At 42.4% G+C, this 14,099-nt stretch overlaps 1 protein-coding gene across 1 annotated transcript; it reads right to left on the bottom strand.

Annotated features, from left to right (window-relative positions):
• Positions 1–731: 731 nt before the first annotated feature.
• On the bottom strand, positions 732–13,728 carry LOC119410175 (terminal nucleotidyltransferase 4A). The gene is made up of 12 exons (XM_037677086.1): positions 13,031–13,728; positions 12,825–12,948; positions 10,164–10,210; positions 7,429–7,549; positions 7,204–7,311; positions 6,987–7,115; positions 3,968–4,181; positions 2,777–2,897; positions 2,583–2,686; positions 2,300–2,472; positions 2,017–2,154; positions 732–1,130 (listed from the first exon to the last, which is right to left on the bottom strand). The coding sequence occupies exons 1-12, from the start codon at positions 13,726–13,728 to the stop codon at positions 732–734; spliced, it is 2,376 nt and encodes a 791-aa protein (XP_037533014.1).
• Between the last annotated feature and the right edge of the window lie 371 nt (positions 13,729–14,099).

The raw sequence follows: 14,099 nt of genomic DNA, 5'->3' as shown, positions 1-14,099 counted from the left end.
ACACACACACACACACACACACACACACACACACACACACACACACAGGCCCTTGAATCCATCTATTGCACAGATCAATTCAGTCATTATAAAAAAAAAATAATAAAAATTTAAGTAAAATGTGAAATAAATTAAAACGATTGCACAAAAATGCAACCAACATAAAATAAAGTGTCAATGTACTGAACAAAACAATAGCGTCAATGTGAAAAAAAAAAGTATATTGTGAATAAAACAGAAAACAGACCAACGCGCACATTCAAACACAAAGGTGTGTACATTCAAACCAGTCGTCACAGTGTGAGCACTAAAACATCATCATGTTTGTGCCGTCACATGAAAACCACCGTCAGCTTGGCACTGCATAGGTAAAAGGTAAAGCAGTGCTTTGCTTTAAGAGCTGTGATTGGAGCGAGAAACAAACCAAATGAGGCTAAAACCTGAAGGGGAAAGCTCTGAACTTTGTCAGTACTGTGGCTCGGGATGATGGAGATGTTCAAGTTGCGTGGACAACCTCTGCGTCACAGGAGGCCGAGCATCAGCAGTTCACCAACCTGCTTTGTGCTGGTGTGCATCCAGTTCAGAGGGAGGGGTACCGCTCGTCAGAATGATGGGACAAAATAAGCACAGTTAAAGACCTGAAGCCTTGCGCAGGATCAGACGTGTGAATTTTAACACAATGAGATGCTTTCACGACAGGATGTGGGAAGTCTTTAGCTCTTTCGTTGGCTCTAGTTAGCAGCCGGGACACTGTCCTTCTTTCTACGTCTCCAGGTGTTGCAGTTGTACTGCTGCTGGTTTCTGAAACCTGACGCCATGTGAGGACTCGGGGGAACCAACCTGTGCTGGGGACTAAAGCTGCCCGTGAGGTTATAGGCAGCTTGGTTCTGCTTGAAGCCGGATTTCTGCAGCTCTATGGAGCCGTGGGACCTGGACCTCATGGTGTAGGTGTAAGTGTGCTGCCCTCCTACCTGCGGGTGGTGGAGGGGGCTGAGGAGGGGGCTCATGGGCTTGGAGTGATGGGGAACTTGTGTTGTGTGTCGGTGCACGGTGCTGATGGAAGGAGGGTTCTCGTGGTAGAACTGACAATCAGACAGAGCGGCGATGGGGACATTTTCTGGAAGAGACAGCTGTAGATAGAAGAAACAAACAAAAACAAAAACAAAAAAAAGAAGCTGTGAGAATCCAGACAAACTATTCGTCTCACACAATATATTTAGCAGAAAACTACTATGAACTAGAGAAACTCAGAATGCTGAATGACTTGTGAAATTTGCTCGAGTGGCTGAAATCTATTAGAAAGCTAAAAGTAGAAAACAAAGTTCATGCTCAATCATCCAGGTATCAAATCCAATAATTCTCAGTCAGGTCATCTGGACAGTTTCTTTTTTTTATAGAAAGTAGTCAAAAAGTACCAGCTAGAAGCTAAACATGGCAAAATGCTAGCCAAAAGTAGTAAAACTAGCTAAAAGCGGCAGAATGACAACTAAAAGTCTCAAAAGGCTAATCAAAAAGTAGCAGTAGCTAAAAGCTACATAATATGACAAAATAGAGCAAGTATGCTGAGGCAGGTTTTAATGAGGACAATATTTACGAAGGATTGAAGAGATTTCAGTGTAATTCATCTGGGAAAATTTAAATAAAGATAAATATTTTTGACAAATATGAAAGCTACAGAAACAAAGTCATAGCACCCAGCTCTTGAATGAGCTGAACGTTCTGATGTTTTAATGGCTAAAACAGCAGAAGCAGTTTGACTAAAAACAATCATAACAAAAAAAAAAAAAAAAAAAAAAGGACAACAGTGTGAATTCTGAGTGAGCAAATGTTTGTCACTTTAAGGCAGCAACCCCCTTCAGTCTTGACCTCACTCAGTTTGATTCTGATCACTCTGAGGAGCTGGCTCTTAGTCTGTTTCGCCATTCTGACGTCATTCAAAAAGGTATCCACAACAGGTAAGATATTAGTCGCTCATAATCCCACCTTAAAGGCAGTGAGAACCCCTTGTGGTCTAACCTGATGCACTGAGTGGATAAAGTTTGCTGATTGTCTGACTCCCAGGTCAGCCGCCATCTGGATCATCGAATGAATCGAAGCCAAGGTCAGAGGGTAGAGCTGGATAGCAGCACTGTTGTTTTGTGGAGAATCAGACTCCTGGAAAACATGTAGGAAAAAAAAAACTATTAAACTCTTCATCAGCACCTAAGATGACGTTTCTTGTCACAACAGAGCAGATCCACCATTATGAAGGTTTTACTCGTGTAAAATTGTAAGGAACAAATAAATACTGTGGTCTTACAGCGTCGCTTCCAGAGGAGAGTGAGCATGCAGAAGACGATGAAGAATGATGCTGAGGACTGGGAGGAAAGACTGGAGAAGGTGAGGGGGAGTCAGCGCTGAGTGGAGAGGAAGAGTCCCTTTGATCCCCACCTACCATCATCCGGGCCAGATCCTGCTCGCAGGCCTCTACATCTAAAAGCACACAGAAGATGTCCACTGAGAAAAGTCTGCAGGAGCTGAGCCGGTCACAGACTCATCACAACAGAAAGAACATTTGGGCCAAAAGAGGAGCAGTAACTCACCTTGGTTTTCCAGCTTGGCACACTGCTTAGCCCCCCACTTCTTGATTGTCCATTCTCTGTAAGCCAGCACCTCAGGGCTGACTCGGATGATTCGAACTAAAGTGCTGAAACAAATCAAAAACTATAAGAAAAGACTATTTGCTTCCAGAAAACCTCAAGTAACTTCATTTGTGAGCAAGAAAAAAAACAAAAACCTGTCATAGTCTTTGTTCGGGTAAGAGCGAGCGTACACACTGTGGCTCAGCACCATGTAGGCAAAGTCAAAGACTTGTTTGACTTGTAGGACTCCATATGAACTCCTGCCCACATCATTATCTGAGAAAAAACAGAATTGACCAGATCATCTGTAGACAAAACACTGTGTGGGCGTACAGCAGCCCAGTGCTGACCTGCTCTCGTGCAGAGTGCAATTAAAAAGAAACTCAAGATTAAAATGATTACAAAGGTCACTAATGATTAGCTTCACTTGTTCACACACTTGACATAATGGCAGCTACTCCTACCAGAATGAACGGCCCTGCTGAACTACAAGAACAGTACCGTAATTTCAGGACTATTGAGCGCACCAGAATATAAAGTCGTGCCCACTAAAAAAAAAATCAAATAAATAAATTGTACATATATAAGCCGCACTTGTTGATAAGCCGCGGGTGTCCACGTTGTAACGAGATACTTACACAGAAAGATTTTTCAAACTTAAATATGTACTGGGAACCTACACAAATACTGACAGTAAATGTTTTTCCCCCCTCTGAACAGTGTCTGTAACAAAAAAAAAAAAAACAGTAGCATACAAGGAAGTCCCTGAACGCCATCTTCATCTTCCACCCGCACAAGCTTTTGCTGTCCTCCTACAGACTTTAGCAAAAGTTGCTCCGCACAGGCAAGGAGTCCCCCCACCTCATGCTCTGCGCTTGCAGAATTTTACACAACCTCTCTCCGTTTCATTGGTCCACTGTGGCCTGTTTGGCAATTTCATTGGGCAGATTTTTTTTAAACCTTTATTTATACTGGTAGTTTCAGAGTCACGAGGACCCACCCTGCAAGAGACGTGTATGTGAGCGCCCGGGTGTGATGATGCTAAATGTTTTGGTGGCATGAAGCTCGTTAGTTCATCTCCCCCCAAAAATAAAAATAAATCCATAAATTAGCCGCAGCATTACATAAGCCGCAGTGTTGAAAGCATGTGAAAAAAGTAGCGGCTTATAGTTCGGAAATTACGGTAAGTTTTTGCACCTTTTTGAAGCAGAATTTAATTTTCCCCATCTTCCATTTGACTGCACCAACAACAAACTGGAGGTTTTCTTCTTCATGTGCAACATCAACTAATCTGAGGAGGGATCTGAACTCAGGAAACTTATTCATAGATTCATAATAAACCGGACCTGGCTGGACTGGATCCTCTATGCAGAGCATGGACGGCCTGTTTCCGGTCCCCATGGCTTTGAGCACATCGTCCTTGGACAGGTAGGCTCCTTCGTTTCTCACACGGATGCCCGTCTTCGCGTAGTTGAAATCGCGGCCGTAGAGCTCGAAGAACTCGATGAGGAGGATGCCCAGGTTGATGTTGGACCGCCGCGTGTCGATCCGAGGGTGTAGCTGAGACAAGGCAGGAAGGAAGAAAGTCCGAGAGCAAATCCAGTTTGAAACAATCTGTTCTGATGGACAGCACAACTCAACAGTGAAAAACATCAGTATTAGTCACTAATTATTTAGGGAAATATATTTTTCCTCAGACCAAAATTAGACTCAAAGAACTATTAAAATAAATTAATACCTACAATTAAGGGTTCTATTTTTTATTATTAAGCCACACATGACCGAGTTTTTACAAGTGAATCTGTCAGAGTATGAATTAGAAATGCTTCACAATTAAAAACTGCTTTAGAATTTCATTAAGGTGCATATAATTAACAAACACAGATTGTGTCCTGTTGCATGCTCAATAATCCAGGTAGAACAATTCTACAAGGTTGAATCAGGTCCTCTGGATGGATTCTTCTTTGATGAAACTTTTCGTCTTTTATCCAAAAGACGCTGCAGTAAACTCAGTCTTATAAATAGCAACTTTTCGCAGTGGATCAACCAGGTTGCTGTTGACAACAAACTAGCTAGTCACATGTTAAGCTTAATAATGGATTGTTCGAGCCCTAACAATTGGTCGTTAGTACCGATGGATGCTTGATATTCAGAGGGGGCCGAGTGATGCTTGTAATAACAACATTGTAAGGGGGTGACAGTTGAACATGGAGACCCACCTGCCCCAGTTTAACGATGTGTGAAGAGAACCTGTCCATCTTTAAACAGGGCGGGGTTCCCCATGTTCAAATGTCACCCTCTTACAATGCTGTTATTGCAAGCATTTAAAATAAAATGCTAAATAAATACCAAAATAAACTACTACTTACTACTTGTACTACTATCCCTACTTCAGTTTTTCCCACTTATCGCGGGGCTTCAGGGTACGGATGCACCGCAATAAATGAGGGACTACTGTACTCATTAATTCAGCAAACAAAAATCCTATTATTGCTTCTGAAGTTGTGATTTTTTTTTTTAAACTAAACAATTTGATTAAATTTGTGAATTAACCCAAGATGTAAATGTCCCATCAGTGTTGTACGGTGGCTCTGTAGTGTTGGGCCACAAACATCATTTGAGAATAAGAGAAGCCGCAGTGACTCCTGGTGGTCGACTGCTTCAGACTCTTGTTTCAAGACGCCTCACATGAAAACTTTACAAACGTTGTCAAACATGTTTTTCACGTGGTGGTTAATGGAAGTTATTGTTACTCATGTTATTTTCTTTAGTTATAAATACTATCAGCACTCCTGCCTCAAAACATAAAAATACATGGATTGTTGGTTTAGCCAAGAATATTGAGCTGAAACTCAGTTTCCAGGATCACAAAACGCACTTCAGTTTGAAACGTTTTGTTTTCAGAGGGTCTATTTAAGTTATTTAAAGCAATCAAAGAGTCACATAGTGAACTGCAAAATACATTTTCTTTAAGACGGAATCTTTTGGACATTTCCAGGCTTTTTACTTGTTGTAGCATAGTTAGCATAAAAGTAGATTTCCCCAGCACCCTGAAGGAATAAAAGGCATTTTCTGTAAACAGGCTTTTGTGTTTGTTAGCTTAAAATATGCAACAAAATATATACATTTGCATTTTGGAGTCTTTAAGGTTCAGTCTAGTTTTGGAAACTCAACGACTTACCAGAAAAAAAAAAAAAAAAGTTTTGGCCAATATTAATCCAAAGATTTTAGATGTTTTTGTCCAAGATTTTTAATTTAGATTTCACTAAGTTTCATTGATAAGATGCAGGTTTTCATCAACTTATTTTCAAGTTTTTTTCTTTTCAGTTAGTGACATTGGGGGCCGCATTAAGATTTTTACAGGGCCATATTTGGCTCTCGGGCCGTATGTTGCCCATGTGTGGGCTAAATCATCATGTGAGAGAGACAAACGTTTAACAACACAGCCTGAGGATAATCCAGAAAATAAAATCAGACATGTAATTTGTCTTGATACTGTAACCAATTTAAAACTATATTAAAGCTAAAATATTAGCGACATTCTCTTAAAAAAAAAAATACAGGCCTATATTCTATTTAGTAGACGTTTATCAAACACTGACAAAGAATCTCAAAACCTGACTTCACTAGTGTTGATTCATTGACAATGTTTCATCATTTAATCGAACACATTTAACAAAAATAATTCATTTGACTTCTATTTTTCCACTGACCGGCTTGCATAAAGAGAAGAAATAAATGCTCATTAAGTTGAAAAGAGATGAACCTGAACACATGAAAGGCTCTGCTGTCGAGTTCAGCGTGTCGGTACCACACAGGCTGCAGATGATGTGCATTTTTCTTTGTATGTCTGGATTTGAAGAAAATCGTTACACTGCTAACATTAGATTACTAAGAAATTAATTCAAATGTTTGTCTCCATCTGGTTATGAGACAAATTTTAAATTTATATTTCAGCTGGTCAGTGAAGTGATTTGCACATTAATATGAAAGACATATTTGAATCTTCAAAGAACAGAGCTAAAAGTTGACAGATTTCTGACCTAAATTTTCTACAGTAAATCGGGTCTTAATTATGGCCTCAGTATTTTGAAACAGCATTATTTATTTTAAATTTATGGCATTACACTTTTCTCCAAATGCAAACTGGGACTATATGAATTATCAAAGTGACCATCAAATGACACAGAACAGCTAATTGAGCCTAAAGAAGAAAACCTGAATTAGAAGAATAATAAGTCATCACTGGAGTGCCTGTAGTTTCTGAACTGAGCTTTAGTTTGTTAACAAAATAACAGCCCTGCTGTGTATAACTTGCATGTACAACCCATGGTCTCCAGGTTAATATTGCATGAAAGTGAGCACCTGCAGGAAGCTGATGGCCATCAGGATAAGGCTGTAGGAGCTGATGCCTCCAGTAAAGACTTCATTGAGATCCCTCTGCAAGAGAAACTGCTTCAGAACGAAGATCAGGGGTGGAAGAACTGTGTACTTCTACAAAAAAAAAAAAAAAGAAGAAGAGAGAAGTGAACAACAAGCAAACAACACGGGGTTAATACCACTAAAGATATCTGAGGCTGACCTTTAGATAGCTCTTGATGAACTGTGCTGCTTTGACTGCAGTCTCTACATTAAAGCTGATGTCCACTTTCACCTTCGTTTCATGGTCGGCGAGTTTTATAATCGGCACCTGATGATAGAAATATTCAAAGTTCGTTAAGAAGATCACGCCAAACAACATTTGATGACTTCACAATCTTAAGAACATTTTAAAAATTGTTAAAAACAGCAGCTGCTGTTGACGCACCGTTGCTTTGTCGAGGACTTTGATGGGATAATTGCCGGCCACGTTGTGTTTTTTCAGGGCCTGCTCAAGTTCCTGCAGAGGAGGATGGTCCCAGTTTCCAAACACCACCAGATCAATGTCACTGGAGACAGAAAAAAAATTGTATTTTTTCCTCCTTTTAAGAGCAGTTTACAACCTGGGTACATTATGGGTCCATCCCTTTTCAATCAGCTGGGCTACAACTCAGCTAGAGTTGATGACAAGCAGAAAGGAGGAGTTTCTCTCTTGAATGGAAGGAAGAGGGGGCACCATCAACAACTGACAAATTGTCAGAGCAATCATAGTTTACCGTGTCATTACCGGCTGACAATATGAAAGTAAAGTATGATGCACAGCTGCAGAAAGAAAATCTCTGCAGAAAGCGGTGAAGGCTGCACAGCAGACAGACTCCCCACCATTGCAGACATCTACAACTTCAGATGCAGGAAGAGGGCCACTTGCATCATGAAAGACCCCACTCACCCAGCACACACACTTTTTGCCCCACTCCCTTCAAGCAGAAGGTTGTGGTGCATTAAGTGTAGAATCACTACACTTCTACACTGAAGTTGTTGAGACTCATAAATCACTAACCAGGATAATCACTGTGGGGAAAAAAAAAAAAAATCACTGTAATGCCACTTTGATTGTTATGTGCTGCTGATCTCATGCTGCTGATTTATTTCATGCTGCCGTGTTCATTCATACTCTCCTGCTCACACAGACTCATGTTCGTGCTGCTGTTGTTCGGCGTATTGTTTTGCACTAAGTATTTAGTGTATTTCGTAGTTCATATCTTAGATCCTTAGTACTGTTTCTTTTACTATTTATATTTTTGGGTGCAACTGTGACCCTGTATACACAGTTTCATTCCACCTCATGTACCACATGTGATGCGAATGACAATAAAGAACCTTGAACTTGAAGGATCGACTCAACCCTCTCGTGTTTACGTCTGGCTGAAGTGGAGTCCAGACTCCTCGCCTTGTCAGACTGTGTGTAAAGCACAGGCCCACTGTCCTCCTCACTAGGCCTGTCATGATAACGCATTTTGCTGGGCGATTGTCTCAGAAATTATTGCGATAAACAATAACATTGTTTGAAATTTGACAATAATTACTACTTATTGTCAAATTTAAGAAGAAATGTTGGTAATTTGTTTTGAGTGTAGTACCTTTTATTGACCACCAGATGGCAGTATAAGACTGAACTGAAGGATGGATAGTGAGGAAGCGAGAAGCATGTCTAAGAAAAATCGAAGGGAGGCCCCTTGACGTGACATGGGCTGTCTTCTTCCTTTTTTGGTCCTCAAAATGGCGGACGATCGGTGTGGTTTGAGCTCTTTAGCATAGCATGTCACACAACGCTTGTAAGAACGAAAAAAAAAAAAATCAGTAAACAAGTTCTCAGCTTCTTTTTGCAGGGAAAAAAAAAAAACAAAACTTTTACATGAAGGCACGGGCTTCAACCGTGAATTTTGGAGCTTTGACAAGACGGAGGTATTTTCCCTGAGGTTGGCCTGCAAGCTTAGCTTGTAGCTTATCTGCTTTTAACGATCCAAAAATGCGATCTTGGACGGTTAAAATGCATTTTAAAGGGAAAAGAGAAAGAGAGAGGTCAGTGAAGAACACCAGAGTTGAGCTTTTTGTCGGAGACAAAGAGACGCAAAGAAACGATAAAGCTGATTAATGAAAACGAGGTAGATAATTTTCATTTATCATGCAATTAATTGATTTATTGTTTATCGTGACAGGCCTACTCCTCACCCGATTCAAATAATTCAGCTACCTACTCAGAATTTCAATAAGTTTAGCAGAAGCCGGTCAATGACTCATTTCTTTTAGTCAGGTATGATGAAGCAGACAAACATCTAAAACAAGCAGGATAGTGGACCACAAGGATCAGGGTTGTGGACTTGTTGTGTACAAGATGTGGAGCCAGGCATCAGAACGCACAGTGGGGTAAAAGCATAATGTATACACTCTTAATAATAACTTGGAAAGCAACAAAATGTTTCCCTATTTTCACATCGTAGCTGCTCTTTGTTCAGGTCGCAATTCATGTGCTTTCCCCCCTACAATTTTAGAGGGTTTTCATTGCAATGTCACAAAAAAAACAGCAAAAATTGTTTTTACGAAGTAACACATATCAACGCTTAACGTGTCACTTAATTAAAAAAATAGTAAGCAAGCTTTGAACAGCTGCTTATTTACAGAAACAGCCGACGTGGTTATGAAAAGGTCGACTGAGACGTTCGTGAAGAGCACAGGCGCTTTGTTTTAATCGAATGTGGACCCACATTTCAGAACTGCATCTAAATAAATCTGGAAAGCTACTAAAGTAAACTCTGCACCAATAAAAGTTCAGATTAACCTGTTGTATTTTATTTGCATGAGTATCTTTAACAAATAAGCACACAAAATGAAGCATGCAGACACCCAAACAAAAACAAAAACTAAACATTAAGCTAAATTATGAACCCAAGCGGTTTAAAATACACTGGTTCAATCAAAGCTGCTGCTTCCTTAATAAATAAAACTCTGACCTACATCCAAATCTCATTCAACCCTGATGACAAGCGTAAATCTTATGATTTATTAATGCACCCTTGGTAGAACTGTGTATAAGATTTTCTCATTTTCAGAACAAAAAAAAATAAAAACCAGAACCCAGAGTTAGGTCAGAGAGTAAAATAAGAATATGAAACTAGACGTTACCTTGTAGGAAGATACAGTCCTGTGCTGAAGCTGCCGAATATCTCTACCTGCAGAAAACACAGAGAAACGACAAGTCTGCTTTAACTTTGGACACATCCTGCCTGGTCTTTGACAATATGAACACTTGCTGACAAATTGAACATTTGGACAAAAGCAGAGTGATAATGGCTTCAGCTCTCCATATTTATACTTTGACAAAGGTACAGTTTGAATGTACGTTTAAATTCGACGATAGTTGGAAATATTAAAACAACACATAAAGAGACTGATCAATGTGGAAGTTTAAACACAAAAAAATGTCTAATATATTGTGCTTTTGTAGGTTTTCATAGCTTCAATTAATGAAGACAACCCAAGGGGTGTTAAAATAATCGAAGAGCCTTGGAGGAAAGAAAGCAGAAATAAAGGCCTAGTGTATTTTAACAGAATGCATAAAACTCCTCCACTTTCATGACGGATCCATTTAAAATTTATCTCAGTATCTCAAACTGATTGATCTTTAGTCATTGTTGTGTTGTGAAGGACACTTAGTTTAGTTAATAGTTATCCTAGCAATCCTTCACCTTTTAGTTGGGGGCAATAAATAAATAATAATAAAACAGTAAAGTCTGTGGAAACTCAAGGTTCAAGATTATTGTCATTTGCATCGCATGTGGTACATGAGGTGGAATGAAATTGTGTACTCAAGGTCCCAGTTACACCTGGTGACCAGAATGTTTTTTTAAAGCTTAGGAAACAACCAAACTGGCATGAATTATGAGAATTAAAAAGGTAAAAACTAAAGCTAAGCCTAATATGTTCTGTACTTGTACATGCTTTCAATACAGCTTCTCAGAGGTTAACTCAAAATTTATTATATAACTCTTAACTGTCATTTATAATAAAATGTACATGTTTCCATCCACTTATTTCTAAGTTGGGTCACAAGGACAGCAGCTTGAAAAAGGAGGCCCAGACATCTCTTTCCACAGCCACCTCTTCCAGTTCTTCTGGGAGGACTTCAAGGCATTCCCAGGCCAAAAGAGAGACATATTCTCTCCAGCATGTCCTGGGTCTTCCCGGGGTCTCCTCCCAGTCAGACATGCCTGAAGCACCTCCCTAGGGAGGCGCCCAGGAAGCATCCTTACCAGATGCCCGAACTACCTCAACTGGCTCCTTTCAATGTAGAGGAGCAGCGGCTCTACTCAGAGTCTCTCCTGTAGCAACGGGCCCCCAATCCTATACTCCAGGAGCACCCCCCACAGTGTACCCTGAGGAACATGACTGAACACCTTCTCCAAGTTCACAAAACACGTAGACTGAATGGGCAAACTCCCATGACCCCTAGAGGACCTTAGTGAGGGTAAAGAGTTGGCCCAGTGTTTCATGACCAGGACAGAACTTGCATTGTTCCTCCTGGATCTGAGGTTCAACCAACGATCGGACTCACTTCTCTAGTATTCCTGAATAGACCTTACCAGGGAGGCTAAAGACAGTGATGCCCCTATGAGGGAGCACACCCTCTGACCCCCCTTTCTGAATAGGGGAACCACCACCCAGTCTGTCAATCCAGTGGCAGACTACAGTCCAGTGGCTACCTTAACAAATGAGGATCAGAACATGGCTCACTTGAACTCAATGTATCCCGCATCAGCTGGGATGCGGTTAAAACTCTCCTGGAGATGTGAATTGAAGATCTTTCTGATGGGTTCTTGTGCATTGGGAGCAAACCTTCACTACATGTTTGAGTCCACCAGGTCTGTCCGGCATTTGCCCCTGCCATCCGACCCAATTCACTACCACATGGTGATCAGACAGCTCAGCTCCTCTCTTCAGCCGAGTGTCCAAAACAAACGGCCACAAATCAGATGACAACTATAAAGTCAGTCATTGATCTATGACCTAGGGTGTCCTGGTGCCAAACGCATTTATGGACACCTTTATGTTCGAACATGGTGTTTGTGATGGACAAACATCATGTTCATGATGAACACTGGTTCGAGGCGAGCCCAACTATATCTACTCGGTACCTCTCAACCTCACGCACAAGCTCAGGCTCCTTCCCCACCAGTGAGGTTATGTTCCATGTCCCAAGAGCCAGCTTTGGTAATCCAGGGTCAGAGTGCCAAGACCCCCGCATTTGGCCACTGCCCATGGTGTCATGCACCCAACTTTTTATGGCCCCTCCTGCAGGTGGTAGGCCCACGGGAAGTGCTTGTTTTACGTTTGTTTAATATAATCAGAAATCAACAGCTGCTTTATGATTTGAGGACTGGGGCAGTGGCAGCTCAAGAAGGTGGCACTTGCCTCTGGTTAAAAAAAAAAAAAAAAAAAAACTTGTAGGATAAGTCAGGTCATTATAGGACCTCTGGGCAGGTTCTCTGAATGGGTTCCTCTTGAAGAGCCTGTACAGATGACCTCACTCAGCACTGAGCACTTTTTGAACATTTTGTAAGACATGGGCTCATGCTCTTCTCATGGAGCAGCAGGTGACAGGTCAAGTGTATTGATTTCATTATTGGACAAATCATGACACTAAGAAAAAAAAAAATCTCTGGATGGATCCGTCACTGGACTTGGCAGTCATGTTTCCCATCATGCCACAGTACTCTGAACCATACAGCCCAGCTCCCTCCCCCCATAGCCATAAATCCCTGCAGAAGTTAGTCCCCCCATACTCACCCGTGCTGTGGGCCACAACTCTTTAATGACCCCCTCTATTCTGCTTACAACATCTCTTCTCATGGCCTCTTCCTCAGGTCTGGGGGACATGAAGTTAAAAAAGTCCACGATTTCTTCATGCAGCCTGACAACAATGGAGGAGAGAAACGTGGACATTCAGACAGAATTAACGCTTAAGATCATCGTTGTGCTGGATGATCCTTTACCCGTTGATGCCCGGGCTGTAGCGCCTGGTTTTCCACATGCTGCACGAGGAGTCTCCATGATGGTGATGGCCCCTGAAGCCGTAGGACAGCAGCGGGTTGAAGCCGTGGAAGGTGTTGGCCCGGTTCAGGTGCCTCCTGCGGCCGGATGCATGGGGCTGGTGGTGCTGCCTGCCGGCCCCCGGCTGGTTTCTGCCCCCGGTGGGGGTGTGGCCGCCCGGACGGGGCACGCTGCGGCAGTGCTGCTGCTGGGCGGCCGGCGGAGGGGCCGGGTGCTGCCGCCGGAGGTTGTTCTCGTTCAACCTGCGCTCGCCGAGGTGTACGAACTGCTCCCGGTCCTCCGCCACGTTCAGGTTGTCCATGTGGAGAGAGGAGCCGCAGGGCGAGGTGCTCTCGGCCTCCGAGTCCAACGAGGAGGAGGACGGGGACAGCGAGCCCTTCCTCCGGACACTCCCCCGCTCCCCGTCTCGCCGCGGATGTTTCCCGAACACGAGCCCCGGTGGCGGCGATTCGTGTCTGCGGATCTCACCGCAAGAGTCCACCGAGTTCGCGTTCTGCACCGCAAAGTTGCGTTGGTGGTGAAGGTGGTTGTCAACGCTGGAATTCGTACCCAATCCCTGCGAGGTCCTCCAGAAATGCATCCACAGAGAATTGACCGGTCCCTTCTGTTCCGGCTGGATCCAAACCGTCCTGAGATCCATTCTGAATCGACTCGGAAGATAACCTTACCACAAAAAACGGAAGCAACTTTACTGGCGAACACTGATGCACTCCAGGACGCTTAAAAAATTAGTAACAGAGCGCTAATTTACTCATTTCCCTCGAGGTGTTTCATGATTTTATCAGGCGGCTCAGGACAGCCACGGCCAATATGACGCGTGACGCACCCCAACCAGCAGCACGATCAGCGTCTGCGCATGTGCGAGGGATTTAAATCTTTAGACACGCCCCCCGGCGCTGAGGGAGCTTCAAGATGAAAAGAAGCAACCGACAACACCGGAAGTTGACTGTAAAAACTCACAGACTTGACAAGTGAGTAAATAAAACAAAAACAAATATAAACAAAAGAATT

Source organism: Nematolebias whitei, chromosome 5 (genome assembly GCF_014905685.2).
Source record: "Nematolebias whitei isolate Nwh7 chromosome 5, NemWhi1, whole genome shotgun sequence".
NCBI lineage: Eukaryota > Metazoa > Chordata > Actinopteri > Cyprinodontiformes > Rivulidae > Nematolebias > Nematolebias whitei.
This window is presented reverse-complemented; position numbering and strand designations above follow the sequence as displayed.

Bases quoted from the DNA above. Each gene is read 5' to 3' on its own strand.
- LOC119410175 (XM_037677086.1), bottom strand. From the start codon at position 13,728: ATGGATCTCAGGACGGTTTGGATCCAGCCGGAACAGAAGGGACCGGTC. The intron at 7,312-7,428 runs GTGCGTCAACAG...TTCTATCATCAG, and splicing joins AAGTCCTCGACAAAGCAACG to GTGCCGATTATAAAACTCGC. The intron at 2,898-3,967 runs GTCCGGTTTATT...GTTTTTTCTCAG, and splicing joins AGAGGATCCAGTCCAGCCAG to ATAATGATGTGGGCAGGAGT.